The sequence below is a fragment of the Colletotrichum gloeosporioides genome (genome assembly GCF_011800055.1).
Source record: "Colletotrichum gloeosporioides strain Lc1 chromosome Unknown consensus_117, whole genome shotgun sequence".
NCBI classification, from domain to species: Eukaryota; Fungi; Ascomycota; class Sordariomycetes; order Glomerellales; family Glomerellaceae; genus Colletotrichum; species Colletotrichum gloeosporioides.
In genome coordinates, this window is record NW_025544762.1 from 1,701,978 (window position 1) to 1,716,803 (window position 14,826).

The 14,826-nt window shown below is 55.4% G+C and overlaps 5 protein-coding genes across 5 annotated transcripts; 2 read left to right on the forward strand and 3 right to left on the reverse strand.

Moving 5' to 3' along the window:
• Positions 1-823: 823 nt before the first annotated feature.
• GCG54_00009394 (uncharacterized protein) lies at positions 824-1,552 on the forward strand (the record flags this gene model as incomplete). Its single annotated transcript, XM_045409340.1, has 1 exon — positions 824-1,552. One exon carries the CDS (start codon positions 824-826, stop codon positions 1,550-1,552), a length of 729 nt encoding a protein of 242 aa, XP_045256585.1.
• A 126-nt stretch (positions 1,553-1,678) lies between these two features.
• Positions 1,679-4,937, reverse strand: GCG54_00009395 (Ribosome quality control complex subunit 2; the record flags this gene model as incomplete). Its single annotated transcript, XM_045409341.1, has 2 exons — positions 1,679-4,525; positions 4,590-4,937. The coding sequence occupies 2 exons, from the start codon at positions 4,935-4,937 to the stop codon at positions 1,679-1,681; spliced, it is 3,195 nt and encodes a 1,064-aa protein (XP_045256586.1).
• Positions 4,938-9,793: 4,856 nt separating this feature from the next.
• GCG54_00009396 (Woronin body major protein) lies at positions 9,794-12,047 on the forward strand (the record flags this gene model as incomplete). Its single annotated transcript, XM_045409342.1, has 3 exons — positions 9,794-10,131; positions 10,777-11,294; positions 11,455-12,047. Coding segments are annotated over 3 exons (1,449 nt in total), but the record flags the coding sequence as incomplete, so codon positions are not given.
• A 503-nt stretch (positions 12,048-12,550) lies between these two features.
• On the reverse strand, positions 12,551-13,715 carry GCG54_00009397 (uncharacterized protein; the record flags this gene model as incomplete). The annotated part of the gene is made up of 2 exons (XM_045409343.1): positions 12,551-13,388; positions 13,447-13,715. 2 exons carry the CDS (start codon positions 13,713-13,715, stop codon positions 12,551-12,553), a joined length of 1,107 nt encoding a protein of 368 aa, XP_045256588.1.
• A 71-nt stretch (positions 13,716-13,786) lies between these two features.
• Positions 13,787-14,673, reverse strand: GCG54_00009398 (uncharacterized protein; the record flags this gene model as incomplete). The annotated part of the gene is made up of 2 exons (XM_045409344.1): positions 13,787-14,221; positions 14,293-14,673. 2 exons carry the CDS (start codon positions 14,671-14,673, stop codon positions 13,787-13,789), a joined length of 816 nt encoding a protein of 271 aa, XP_045256589.1.
• Between the last annotated feature and the right edge of the window lie 153 nt (positions 14,674-14,826).

The window sequence follows — 14,826 nt, forward strand, 5'->3', positions numbered from 1 at the left end:
TACCAATGAGTACACGCACTACTCATCTTCGCTTGCGTATCAACCTTATTATGTTGCTTTAACCTCGAAATCTGGTTAAAGAAACAGGACAGCGCATGGTATGTTTCAAAGCTTTGACTGGCTACCTAGGGCAGCAGCCAAAGCGAGACCTCGCGCTCGCGGTTTCCGTTGGAAGCGAGCAGGTTACAGCAGGCGGGTCACCGAAGGTCCAGCGGGGCCTGTGTTTGTTGAAAAGAGCAAACAACGCAGTTCAACGGCTAAATGAGCCTCATCGACCAGGGTACGTGCAGACATCTCGGAGAGGAATAGTAATCACAGATGAGCTGGGAAATAGAAGAGTGCTATCAAGCTCGATGCGTACGACAAAATAAGGTTGCCAAGTTTAAGCCGTCAGAACCCGCTTACAATCGAGAAGAAAACCACCTCCAAGCTTGCATCAAAGCCCACCGACACGGGGAAATATCCCAGTTCACTCCGCACCGGACCCGAAAATACAACCCCACATCGGCAACTACGTCGTCGTTCCCGCCTCCGCGCTCGGAGACGGCGTCAATCTCCCCCGACCGCGACACCGCAACCACAAAAAACAGAGCGTCATACCTCACTTACGCAACCAACCAGGCACCGCTCAACAGCCACAAACAGGCACCTACCAACCAACACACACATACCACTCACCCAAGGCAGACACGAAAAGGGTGCAGGCAGCATCCATCTACAAATGCATCCCTCACGCCTCCGCACCCTGCTCCTCCCCCTCACCCGTCCTACCACCATCACCTCCCGCGCATTCTCAACGACACCTCCGGGCTTCAAATCCAAAATGCCACCACCTCCGCCAAACCCTCCCCTCGCCTACACCACCCTCCCCAAACTCAACCCCTACCTCGTCCCCTACCACCCGCTCCCCTCAACCACAGACACGGACCCGCGCACGCTGGTAACGCACCGCCTGGCCGTCGGCGCCGCCGTCCTGAACCTCTCCGCCACCCCGCCAAAGGTCCTCGTCCTCCAGCGCAGCGCCCTCGAAAAGGCCCTCCCGCACAAGTGGGAACTCCCCGGCGGCGCCGCCGAGGCCGTCGACGGCAACCTCGTCGCCTCCACCACCCGCGAGCTGTGGGAGGAGACGGGCCTGCGCGCCAAGACGGTGCTCGGCCTCGTGGGCAGCTACGAGTGGGCCGGCTTCGGGCCCAGCCTCGACGCCCCCGTCGGGCCCGGGGAGCAGGGGTTCGCGCTGCCCGGCGGCGGCGTCGGTATACGCGGCAAGCCGGTCGAGGTGCCGTCGGTGCAGACGGGCGGTGAGGGCGAGAGGTCGCCGGAGGCGGCTAAGGGCCGCGACGCGTGGAGGAAGTTTACGTACCTTGTCGAGGTTGAGGCGGACGGCGAGGGCGTGGCCAAGGTCGTGATCGATACCGAGGAGCACGAGGCTTTTGTTTGGGCTACGGAGGCGGAGGTGCATGCGGATCGCTCCGGCGAATTCCAGTTCGACTGGACTTCGGAGCATCAGAAGGCTGACATTTTGAGAGCATTCAAGATGGCAAAGAAGAATTAGGGATCACGAGCATGGGGAAGTGGCATAGACACAGCACGATTAGAAGCAGATGGACCATCGCCACTTATTCAGGCATCTAATATAGGTGTAATAGAAAATGTGTCTAATTTCGCCTTCATGGCTCTCTTACTTCTTCTTGGAGCCTTTTCCACCACGACCGCCTTTGCCTTGCTGGCCCTTAGCACCGCCGGCGCCACTGCTACCACCAGCCATCATCACCCTCACCTTGCCAACAGGCACGCAGTTGAAAGCCTCCTCGGGCTTGAGCGCCTTGATCAACTCAACTTCCCTCGGCCACATCTTCTCGCTGTCCTGCGAACGCTCATCAAGAACACCCTTCTTGGTCGACACTGCCTTCCACGTCTCGAACACCTCCTTGACAGCTTTGCCCTTCTTCACCGCACCGGGCTGGAGCTTCGCCTTGTACTTGAACTTGCCCATAGCATTCCACGGCGCACAGACGGGGATGGCCTCGAGAATCTCGTCCCCTGGCAGAGGTGTGCCGACAAGGTTGTCTAGCAAAGTCATTTTGCCCATCTCCTCGGCGTCGAGCACCTCGATACCCTCTTCGTTCATCAAACGACGGACCTCTTCGTGCTCGGCAATCTCCTTCTGCTGGCGCTGGTGCTGCGCGCGGCGTCGTTCCTTCTGAGCAGCCAGCTCCGCCTCTTTCTGGGCCTTCAGCTGCGCTTCGGCTTCCGCTCTTTGCTTACCACGAGCAGAACCATACAAGGACTCGGCAATTGCCCTGTCATCCTCATCCTGGTCCTTGTACTTGGCGGCAATCTTCTTCGCCTTACCCTTCTGACCTCGCTTGGCAGGTCGCGCCTTGTCGCCGGCTATCGTGCTTGTTTGGGGGCTGGGGACAGCAGCCTCGGCTGGAGTGGAAGCTCCAGTGGCACCCTCATCTGTACCATCTTCTCCCTCCTCTTCTGATGTCTTGGCAGCTTCCTTTTCTCGAGCTCCAGCAGCCTTGTCCTCGTCAAGCATCAACTGCTCAACTCCATCGACCGGAGGCTCGATTGCATCAGCGCCAGAGGCCGACTCTTCAGTTGCAAGCCTTTCCTCTGAGTCATCTTGCCCGTTCTGCCTGAAGCCCTGAAGAGGGTTGTCACGAGGCTTCTCGTCATCCTCCTCGTCACCAGATCCGATATCAGACGCGTCGTCAATTTCATCGTGCTTGGTTCCAGCATCTCCCGCAGCGTCAACCCCATCTGGCGCGGACGCCGGAGTAGCAAAGCCGTCATACAGCCTGTGCTTCACGTGTCTAGCCTTGCTCTCTTCGCTGATCTTCCACATGATACCAAAACCCAGTAGTAATTGCGCCGGTGGCAAAAAGTTTTTCTGGCCACGAACCATGAAACTTCCGGTGGGAAGATACTCTCCGGTCGGGGCAGACTTGGACACCTGGTCAGCTTTCACCCACCAGGCACCCATTCCTGCCTTGGAATCCCAAGCACTCGAGCTGCAGACGGCCAAAGTGCCAGCCTGCGCCAGAGTCGAAGGAGGGATGGGGGCATCGGGGTCGCTAGGGGTGTTCTTGATTATGACAGTCGCGGCGCCATGAATGTCTGCATGAATATAGACGTCGCCCTTGCGGAGATAGCGCTTGTACAACATTTCATTCTGCTGCGCGTCCTTGCCACCGAGAACCAGATAACCGTCAGTTGAAATGAACCAGATAAACTTCTCGAACCATATCTGCTTGCGGATCGGTGCGAGAACCGCTTTCTCCTGCTTCAAGCCCTTTCTTAACTCGGCCTGAATCTTTTGTTCGGCGTTCTTGAGCGCAATCTCTGTCTGCTGGACTGTCTTCTCCTCTTTCTTGGCAGCAGACCGCTTCTGCTCATAGTACTCTCTTGCGTTGGCGTAAGGCGTCAATCCAATGTTGACATCCACCTCCAAATGCTTTGCTGTTTTCTGCTTATTGTTCGCTGCCTCATCTTCGCTGTCCGATGCATCCGAGTCGGTCTCGTAGTTGGAATCTTCGTCCTCAATATCCTCCTCTTCGCCAAGCAACAAAGTAATGGTGTTGTCCGCGAGGTTCAGGGGTAGCTTGATAATCTCGGCAACGGGGTTGCCGCGCTTCTGTTCGCGCTCGATAAGCTTGCTGATGTCGATCCAGTCCATTCCTTGTTGAAGTAGACCGTTGACGGCGTCCATCGCCTCTTGCACACGCTCCACGTTCGCCTCGATAGCCGTGGCCTTCTGTACATTGAGTGACTGCACCTCCTGAAGGCCCTCAATGCGCTTTGCCTGATCATTCCGTGCCGCCTCAAGCTTCCTTTTGGCTGCCGCCTCTCGTTCTGAAAGTTTGGACTCAAGCTTCTGGCCCTCCAAAGATGAGAAGAACTCGTCAACGGTCTTGTTGAAGCCGTCAAACTCGAGAACTTTGATAGTGGGGTCGTTCGCAAACTTGTTTGGTAGGAAAGGATGGAAATCTTCGTAAAGGAGGTCTGATCTCTTCGTTTGCCCTTCCTCCGCCGGGGTCTCGTCCGTTTGGTTCCTATACTTCGCAAATATGTAGCCCTTGGCAGTAGCAGAGCTGGTGGCGTCCTTGACTATGCTACGTGCCTCTGTCAGGGCGACCAGAAGATCGTCCAGCAGGGTCTCGTTGTCCAGAATTTCGGCAGGCTTCTTGCTACCGTCAAAGCCGGTGGTTTTGAAGGAGTGGTCCACCAAGATTGGAGGCAACTCGGTGATTGTTGTCGCTAGGCTTCTCCTCAACTCATCTCCTGGCTTCGACTTGCTCTTCTTGCCTGCCGCAGCAGCCGCGGCACTCTTCTCGACCGAGGCCTTGAGCGCATCTCGTATTCTCTCCTTTGTGAGCTCGGGGACGCCGTTGAAGTTTTGTCGGTTCTCGAGCGAGTATTCTAGTCCAACCCTTTGAGGTTCCTGACCTTCACCCTCAGAGACGTTTCGCAGTAGTGTAAGAATCTTGAGGTCGGCGTCCGTCAAGATCACGTTTCCGCTCTGCGCGCAGTTAGCTATTAGCAGCGTGAAAGCAACGTTGGCAGTGGTGGTGGTGTCGACTCACAGCAAAGAACTCGAGGAAAAGACGGTACTGGCCATCGCTGAACTGGAATTCTAGAATTCTGTCGGTTCCGATCTGGGAGACCTTGGTCAAACGCCTCGTCTTGAGGAACTTGCGCAATCGCGTGACGAAGGCAGAGGGCGCGGCGGCGGTCGTGCGTGTAAAGTCTGTGAGGTGGCATCGGAAACCCGAATCGATTATGAGCTGCTTCTTGTTGTCCGGCTTGGCGAACTTGAGCAGTAGGATCTTGGAGGAGAGGTCGTAGACGTTGGCCAGGCGCAAGCTGACCAGGTTCTCCTGTAGCTCGTGGGCGATTACCTTGACGTCGATGGAGGAGAATCGTTGCTTCATGATTACGGTTGTACGGTCTCAGGCAGTCTATATCAGAGGAGTAGAAGGTTTGCGCCGGGTGTTTCGCGGCAGCTTTCGGTGTAGATGTGTGCCGACTGCGGCGATCAACGACGACGAGGGGCAGATTCTGAGGTGATTGAATAATCGCGGGGCAACTGTGGCTGAAGAGCCGCCTTCGCAAGATTGTACGCCACAATGACGTCACGTGCCTCAAACGCTTCCTCGTTTGATGCCCTTTGATGGACACCAAGGCTTGCAATGATAGGAATGCCAATGCAATTCACTAAGTACTGGTAATATTTTCAATATTTGCATCAATTCCATGACTTTGTTTGCTCAGATCTCTTGTCTGCCTTTCCAGACTCCATGACGCAGACCGAACTAGGCGCCACACTTCAAGCTCCATAGCTCGGTGGCCAGTGTCTGCTAAAGCTGACAAGCTGATGCTGACCGAGCTTCAAGAGGTTTAAGGGCTGACAGCTCTGCTAACAAGGACAAAGAGGTCTAAACTTTGGCCTCAGACAAGGCCGCGGTATGGCGTATCCTAACTTGCAAACTAGTTTGACAGACGGGAACGATGACAGCGGCGCCTAATTCAAGAGCCGTGTCTTTGTCACCGCTAGGCTTTGATTGAACGTCAAGTCGTCTACGCATGCCCAGGGGACATCTCAATCAGGGTCGAAGTAGACACGGCTTCTTCAGAGAATTATTTCACTCAGCGCAAGTGTTGAAACTATGGGAGAAGGCCCTCTCCATCGTGGAATGGTCTTTTTCGGAGCTAGACGCCGGCGAGGCCAACAATGAGGCGTTCCCTTCGTCTACGGCCACTCCTGTGATTTATTCACCACTGACAGATGAGTAGGCCAAGCCATGCTGAACTGGATTGAACGTCATTTGGCTCTCGCCTGGCAGTTGGCCCTCTGTCGCGCTGGTACAGACAAGCACTGCAGAGCTGTCGCTACAGTCTGTATGCATCGTCGGAGCCCGAATAGACACGTCGTCGCGAGACCGTCGCTGGATTCGCGCCATCCCCATCGGCCAGCGCATCACCGTGGAGGTTGAGCAAGTGGCGGTGTCTGACCGTATGTACGTCCATGAATGTCTCGCCTGTCCTCAGGTCTCGTGGAATGGGATCCATGTCAACTCGAGTCCTCCTTGGTCATCGATAGTCGTTCGTCTCGAAACGCTACCGCATCGTTGTACTGACAACAACAATCAGTGGAAATTTGCGCATTTTCAAAGGCCTTCATGTGATCAATAGCAGACCAAAATTTCCCCCAATTTGTCGGCGCTTCTGCGAAGGTTTACGGTGAGGATCGTCCAGCGTCGAACATGTGGCTTCCCCATACGGCTAGAGCGGGGACCAGGGAATTTCTGGTCGTCCGGGCAACCAGGAAACCAGGGTGTGTCAAGGGAGCACCCGTGCGTGCCGAGAAAAAAAAAAGTTCGTCTGGTCTGGTGTTGACCGCGTGGCTGGGAACAGTCGAGGGCCTGGAGCAAAAACCCAGATCAATTGGAAGAAAGCCAGGTCCAGGGACATCGTCAGGTTATCAACATCTCCAACCTCCCCCAGAGATCAACAACCATCTGTGGGAGACAGGCCTGCAGCGGAGAAGTCTCTCCAGAGTCCAGGTCTTCTCATTCGATTCAGGGGAAATGGGGAAGCCGGCGGTCGAGCTCCATCCATGCATTGGCTTGATGAGGACCCCACTCGGGCGCTGCGGGCAGGATCCGTACGGTAGCTCCAAGTCTTGGTTTGCGTTTCTCTTGCATCTCTGCGGCGTCTGCGCCTTCAACCTTTGGGCTAGGCCTGGGAGATGGGACAGAAAAAGCAAGTTGCCAGCCAGCCTCGTTTTGCATGTGCGACCGTCAACGTGCATAAGTTGTGCGGTGGTTGCAGACGGACGGTCCAATGGTGGGATTCCACGACGCTGATGGCCCAGAAATCAGGACCGGTACTGGTAGTCGAGAGCGGCCGTTGCTGATTCTCAGCAAGGCATCATCAGCAGGCGACGGCCTGAAAGAGAGGGTCGAGGGGCGGGTGAAGCTGAGGGTGGTTGGGGAAGCTTTGAGAGCTGGCCAATTGAGTTTGCGGGCTGCCGCGGTCAGGCAATTGGGGCCATGCAGACAGTCGATAGCGGGCAAATTTGGGCCGTGGTCGAAACGATGATCTTCAAACCCAGCCACCTAGTCCGGCTGTTGTTTTGATGTATCGAGTGCGTCAGGATCATCAACAACAGACTGCCAAATGTGACAGGCAGCCATCAGCTCATTCAGTACGCAATTGCAGCAGTGGACGTTGCAGCTGGAAACACTGGACCGCGGCTTCTCTTCGTGCCTAGCGTCCGTCTCTGTCTCTGTCCCCATGTCTCTGACCAGATCGAACACACGAAAGGACAGGCGACTGCTGATTGGCGGACGGTCGCGCGGTAGCGGCCATCACGGCATTCGACTTGATCGTAGCGAGCGAGGCGGTGGGACATGGAATGATTCGTAGGTTCCCGACGTTCTGAGCTTCTGGACCAGTCTCGAGTCTCGGCGACTCGCGGTGGGAATCCGGGGGTCCCCTATTTTCGTCCAAGGTCCCGGTTTGTTGCGTTGGCTGCTCCGTGCCAGTGCTGCTCGATTTCTTGTCAAGCAGGGACAGACGGCCAACAGATGGCCCAGATGCCAGGTTTTGCGAAGGTTGGGGCCGTTCTGCGACCAAAATTGATTGCAATCTGTTGCTGGTGAACGAAAAGGCCTGCAATCTTCAGTGGAGGGAAGGACCCAGAAACAGCCGAGGAGGACGATGGTCAGCCGGTCAGGCCAGCTTCCAGCCTCCGGCATCCAGCTTTGAGGACTCCAAGAGGTTGAAGCGGGACCTGGAGCGGGACTCCAGCAGTTCGCCAGGGCAATCAATGCTGGACAACTCCACTGTCGGAGCTTGCGCAACGCAACGCAAGCGGCTGGGAGGTGGAGAGGGAGCAGCAAGTGATCCTGATTCTGATTCCCGATGGTTTGTTGACAGTGGATCTGTAGGGGACCTTGAGGCTTGGTTGCAATGGTCGCCGGTCGGGACTGGGAGGAGGCAAGCACCTCATGGGCACCTCATGGCAAGCTCCGTGGAAAGCTCTGAGCAAGCAGCCCGACGCCTCCCGTCGCCGCCCGCGTCCTCCGTCCAAAGTCGTCCGGTAGTGGCAGTCGTGGCGGCAGCATCTTGCATGAAGACGGCTGCAAAGATGCCTCGAAATGATCGCAAGTGCATGACGATGCTCCGTTGGGCCAATTGGCACCGTACGACCAACGTTGGGCCGTCAATTGGTTTAGGCGCTGTTTCCACGCTGGCCGGAGCTGGTGCTGCTGGTGAGACTGGAAGCGGGAGTGAGATGTGAGGCCGACTCAGCACGGCGAGGATCAGAGGCCACACAAACAAGGTGAGACGAAGGCGCGGAGGGAACTCCTTGGTACGCTGCTACCTCGTGCTCCGTACCAGGTAAGGTGCCTAGGTGCTGCCAGCAGCTAAGGTAGGAATCGATCCAGCCCAGGGTCGCAACCAAGGTGGGCCCTGTGAGCTCGTACCTGCCGAAACCTCATTTGCAAGGCTGCCACCACCCCAACTGAAGGCATCCAAGGCAGCTCCTGCAGGGTGTCCCAGGCGTTCCAGGGCGTCAAAGCTTCGAGCTGCAGAGCTCCACCCCGGTCGGCCCCGCTCTGGTGCTGCCGGCTAATCCCAATTGGGCGGGAATAAACAATGGAATATCCACAGCTGCAAGTGACGGGAGTCAATGTAAACATTTGCCCACAACACACGCACCCTCGGCAGCCATCGAGCGATTCAATCCCCAGCCAAACCACCCTTGGGAAGGCTGGTTCAATCTGTTCTCATCTCGCTCCCGCCCGTGGTTTCCATCATTGACTGAGTGAGAGTCTTGACTTGACACTCGCGGCGGCGCACGCACACGCCATACGACACTACCAACTAAGGTAGGTATTGCGTGTATCTTGGGAGTAGTGTACTTCCCACCGACACATGTCGTCTGTCTGCTAATTACTGCACCAATGTACACTAGGTGATAGTCAGGTCCTGGTCATCCCACAGACAGACGCCAGTCACCACCAGTCAGGACTTGGCTCCGTCTATCAAACTCCCGGACGGACCTTCGTACTAGCAGCCAACTTCCTGTCGTCGGTTCCAGGAAGAAAAAAAAAAAGTACAAGTCGACATCAAGCCAGACCCAGCTCCATATATCCAGCATCCATCCATCCGCTCCAACCACTCACATCGCACTTTTCTGCCGCCAGTCCCACATCTGCTCTCACCAAAGCCTCGTTCAATATCACTCCGTGCTTCACTCGGTCCAGCTTCCTTGTCGAATACCTCGCCTCCGAACCGTCAAGTCAAACACACACACGCACATACGGCAGCGGTACACACGCTCGTCCACGCTCACACTCACACACACACACATACGAGACTCGAGACACACCACCCTTGCTTGCCCCGGCAACCTCACAGGCTCAGCAGCCCTCGGTCTTCTGCATCTCACACTTCTGATCCATCCAACCATCTCCCCCAGCCCCCCGTCTTCAAAACCCAATCCGCATCGCACATCTCGCCTGACCCTCTTCTCCCTCCTTCTTCCCTCTCTCCCCATCCATCACCAAAGCTTCAAGCCATCTTTCTGCCCAACGCTCCCCTCGCGCAGAATCACCGACTCTTCCTCCAAATCCAAAGCAGAAGACCAGAAAGCAAAAGAAGCGCGAGTCACCCAAAGACCGGCTTCTTCCCTCTTTCACCTTCTCCTTTGTTTTTTTAGGAAAACGAAGCAAGAGGATACTCTTCTTTGCCTTCCTTCTACCGGGAACGCTTAGAAGATTCTCCTCGTTGCGCCCAAAAGGCCGCCAATCTGGATTTTGAAGCGCGCATTCCCGTCCCCTTCAGCGTCTTCCCCTCCACCTACAAGGAGAGTGAGGCACAAACCCAGACCCAGACCCAGACAGTAACCACTACCCACGAAGAGCTCGAGATCAAACTCCCCGAGAAGCCTCACAAGCCCGGACGGGAAGGTCACGTCTCTTCGTTCCCTCAAGAACAACTTCCCCCTCCCAGGAAAGACCACCGCGTCACCGAAGAGGTCCGTATCGAAGAACACTACCACCGTCCCGGTCCCGGTCCCAAGGTCGAGTCCCACACCTACGTTGAGGAGTTCCGGTATGTGCCTTTTGTCCCCCGTTTCCTAGTGTACAGCAGCAGCAATCCCAAAGCACCTCCCGAGAGAGAAATTGAGCTCGAGAGAGGGAAAAAGAGCCAGAAAAGTACGGAGAAAGTTGGCCTTGAGCTTCCAGAGAAAAGGACCCTCCAATTGATGGGGGTCCGGACATCTGGAGAAACAATGGTCTCTCTCTCACCTCTTGGACTGTCTCTCTGTCTCGCTCACTCTCTTTCGGTCTCCATCCCACCCAGCCCGTTTGTTTTCTTCCACACACACCCCCAAACACCACAAACCCACCCGCGGTCACCGCCTCCCCATCCCCCCTCCCCTTGGCCCTCCTCTCTCTGCCTCTTCCGACCCTCCTCCCCTGTCCCCAGCCGCGGGACCGCCTCAGCTCGGGCCCCGGTATTTCACCAAATTTCCTCTGCTACCCTTGTCCATTACGAGCCGCCGACCATGGACCCTGGGCGCCTCCTCCCGGGACCCTAGTCCGCAGTTGGCCAAGTAACAACATGTCACATCAAACATGTCAACTGGATCAAAAAAGCTTCCCCATCAAGCTCTTCCCCCCCAACTCACCTATCTCACTCATCTATCCCATCCAAACATTCGACTGACCTTTCTTCTCTTTTCCTTCTCTCCAGCCCTGTCCACCAACACTTCCACAACACCACCAACGAGTTCAACAACGACACTCGTGTCCAAGTCGACCACCGTCACCACGAGCACCTGGTAAACCCGATTGATAGAATCGAACGCCAGTACCGTCAACGCGCTCAGCCTAGCTACTACCGCGAAGAGGTCACCATCGAGCAACGTCCCTTGGCTTTGCCCGCTCACTCTCACCACTCTTCCGGTTCTTCTCAGGTCTCGGGTCACTCCCACAAGTCCGACCACTCCTCCTCTCACCACTCCCACCACTCTCACCACCACCACTCCGACCACCACTCTCACCTCTCCTCCCACTTCCCCTCTCACCACCACCACCACCACCACCACCGCCCCGCCGCTTCCCACGTCGACGAGTACACCGTCGACTCCGAGCGCCCTCGCCCCCAGGAATTCAAGGAGACCATCAAGGTCACCGAAGAGACTATCGAACCCTCCCACGTGTCTGCCCCCCAGCACAAGTCCGACAAGATGGGTTACTACGACGAGCAAGGTATGTTACTACTCCCCCATCCCACCCGGGCTTCAAACCCCAAAGGCCCTGGTGTGATGACCCCCCTTGCGATGCTTTCTTGGCTTCAGTGTGTTTCGGTTTGCGCAGTGTGCTCTCCCCCACTATGGTCCAAGAACTGAACAGGTGTTTGCCGCACCAGGTCATTATCACTCTTTCCGCCAGGGTCTTCACAAGCTGGCTGACAAGATTGCTCACCCGCATAAAGGCAGCTCCACCGGCTACGAGATCGCCGAGATCCGTGGTGCTTCCCGCCCTTCGTCCCCCGGCAACACCGGTGCCCCTCTCCTCCCCAACACCGTCACCATCCCCTGCCACCACATCCGCCTCGGTGACTTCCTGATCCTCCAGGGCCGCCCCTGCCAGGTCATCAAGATCTCCACCTCCGCCGCCACCGGCCAGTACCGCTACCTCGGTGTCGACCTCTTCACCAAGCAGCTTCACGAGGAGTCCTCCTTCATCGCCCACCCCTCCCCCAGCGTCGTTGTCCAGACCATGCTCGGCCCCATCTTCAAGCAGTACCGCGTCCTCGACCTCTCTGACGGCCACGTCACTGCCATGACCGAGACCGGCGACGTCAAGCCCAACCTCCCCGTCATTGACCAGTCCAACCTCTGGTCCCGCCTCAACAGCGCCTTCGAGTCCGGCCGTGGCTCCGTCCGCGTCCTTGTCCTCAACGACGCCGGCCGCGAGCTCGCCGTCGACGTCAAGGTCATCCACGGCTCCCGTCTGTAAGCGTGTGAGCGTCACCGCCACCACGCGCTATGTTACTGTTACGTCTTGGATTGTTGGGATCTAGCAACATGTACGAAATACAGATGATGTCAATGTAATGGAGAAATGTGTGAAGGGAAGGGTTGAGATTGGACGAAAATCTTTCGGATAAAGGATCCACGGAGTCAAGTCTTTTACGTAGATAAAGTAGCTCTGTATATGATCTGTCATCCATACCATCTGTCCCGTGCAATCGTGTCGCATTCATCAATGTTGTTGTCCACTCAAGAGCTTGGGTCTGGTTATCTACAGTGTGGACCAGAGCTCCCCTGGCTCTGTCTCCACAACCATGAGTTAGCCTCCGCAAGTGACCACTGCAGTGTGCCATCCATCATGCTTCCATGTAAGTCCACGCTCGCCATGTTAATGAACTGCCACAGCCCACCAAGTATGTAGACATTTAGAAAAGTCCAACCCAGAAGACATTGCTGTGACCTCAAAGAAATGCATTCGGCTCCCATCCTCTAGAACTGTGGGCAACACTTCTCTAACGGCACCACAACCTCTCGATACACCAACTCCGCAAACCTCGAGTCGCCAAAGTCGTCCTCGCGATCAAAGTCAAAACAAATACACTTGCGAATAGCCTCATACAAGCCCCCGCCGAGATCTTCACCAATGTACTCCTTCATCGACTTCTGCGCCCTTCCAACCCAAAGGAAAGCCCCGCAAAACATGGTTATCTCGTTCGGCTGCCCGTTCTCATCCAGAGATTCCGCCCACGAGGCTTGGTTCTCTAGCGTCTCCCCATGGAAAAGCTCCAACAGGACAATGCCCAATAACAACAGCGTGGACTTTGCATTCCACATTCTCTGCTGCGCTGTATGACTCGGGGGCTGCAGGTCGCGGGAGCTCTTGGCAAAGAAGGGGCCGAATGGCCTTGTTGTTTGGCCTCCCGCTTCACTGCAGACGAGAAAGATGTCGTTTTTGGCAAGCTGTGGTGGGATCCAGGCGGAGGTCGCGAGACTGAGGAGTGTGAGGGCGAACCGAAGGCCCATGTAGAGGCGGTTGTAGCGCATAGACGTCGTTTGGAGAAAGGCGTCGATGGTTTGCTGCCTAGATACGCCAAACGAGCTCTGGTCAACAGGTTCTGGCTTGAACGTGATTTTCCTGCTTGCGTCAACAACCAAAGCGTTTTTGCAATCTTTAGCTGTCGGCCCAGCTAAGTTGCAAAGGTTTATCAGATTCTCTGCCTTAATAGTATGCAAGTTCGGGATTGACGAGGTTGGAGGAACAGGCGCGTCAGCGAACCGAACTGCTGGAGGAGTAGGAAGACCAATTGGCGAGGAGACTGAAAATTCACTAACTCAAGCTTTCAATGTCGCCCACAGCATGTTGGATCGGAATCGGGCTGACTTACCTTTCTGGCGGGGTGCTTAGACTAATGCTGTCCGCCAAGACTTGAGCGATACCAGATACGGGGCTTTGTCCAAGGCTCGGAACAGACCTTTGATTCGACTTTGTGGTCAGCAGAGATGGTGAAAGGCTATTCTGCTTGATTTTCAAGGACGTTCGCAGCTTCCGTATCATGCGCCTCAGTATCGACTTCTGAACCGGTGCCGCCTTCAGGGGATCTGAAACCGGTAATGGAGCCATAACCAACGAGCCGATGCCTTTTTCGTTTGCCATTCGAGATGCCAATTTATGCTGATCTCTTGAAATCATTTGACCTTTCAGATCAACAGCTGCTTCTATATTAATTATGGGCCTGGTGAGCGAGGCGGCCAGAATAATGGTGTAGGTTCCACACAGATATCCTCAACTTGGATTCTTAGCTGCCGCCTTTTCATTTCGGTCTCGAAGATAACGTCAAAGTACCCATCAGGTCTCGTTGTTTTCGATTTCAACGCTGCGGGCTGGACAGTGATTCCGACTGTATGTGAACTTGAACATCCGCATTGCCAACATCGTGCCAGGCATTCGTAGAAGGTTGCTGCTTGGCTGTGTCGCTCTTGCAGGTAGACTTTTGGTTTGGATACGGCTTTCCTCGTGACTCCTGATGCTCTGTCCAAGTGTTGGTGTAAATCATCGTTGATCTGAGTTACACGAGCCAGGAGACGATCTTTGTCACTGCTGAAGCTCATCTGTAGGCGGTAGACTTCGCTTTCTAGACTAGATGAGTCCAGATGATGTAGCTTTAGTTCAGATCAGTACAATCCTCAAGTTGCTAAGCTGTTGCCCACAAAAATGAATTTTTACTTCTCACCTTACCGATGGGCAACAGTTCCTGCAAATCAAGGACAGCTTGATTGAGATCAGTCAAGCTCCACATAAACCATCGGTACTCTGATGATAGACGCTGCCGCAGCCCATCTTGGACGTGGAGTTCGTGCCACAAGTCGCACTGCGGACTCCGAAGCAGGCTATTGTACTCGCTGTCCGAAATATCCAAAGGATCAAGAAAGCGCTTCAGCACCAACGTGTAAGAAGCCTCCTGTGTCGTTAAAGTAGAGACAAAAGTCTCAAAAGTTGTCTCGAATTGCCACCATGACTTCGCCTTCCTCAAAAAGCCGGCAATCTCCTTGGCGGAGTCGCAGAGAAGAGGGAACGAACCGAGAACGACACCGGCAATCTCGAATCCCGACATGACGTTTGTGCTGTCTCGATTGTCAATTCGAAAGAGTCGATTCTATGGCGCTGGAATAAGTTGAAGATGAAGTTGCGGCTGTTGGCGGTGTGGGCTCAGGTGTCGGATCCCAGGCGGGCTGAGCCTTCTGGCTGCATGAGGTTACACATGTGT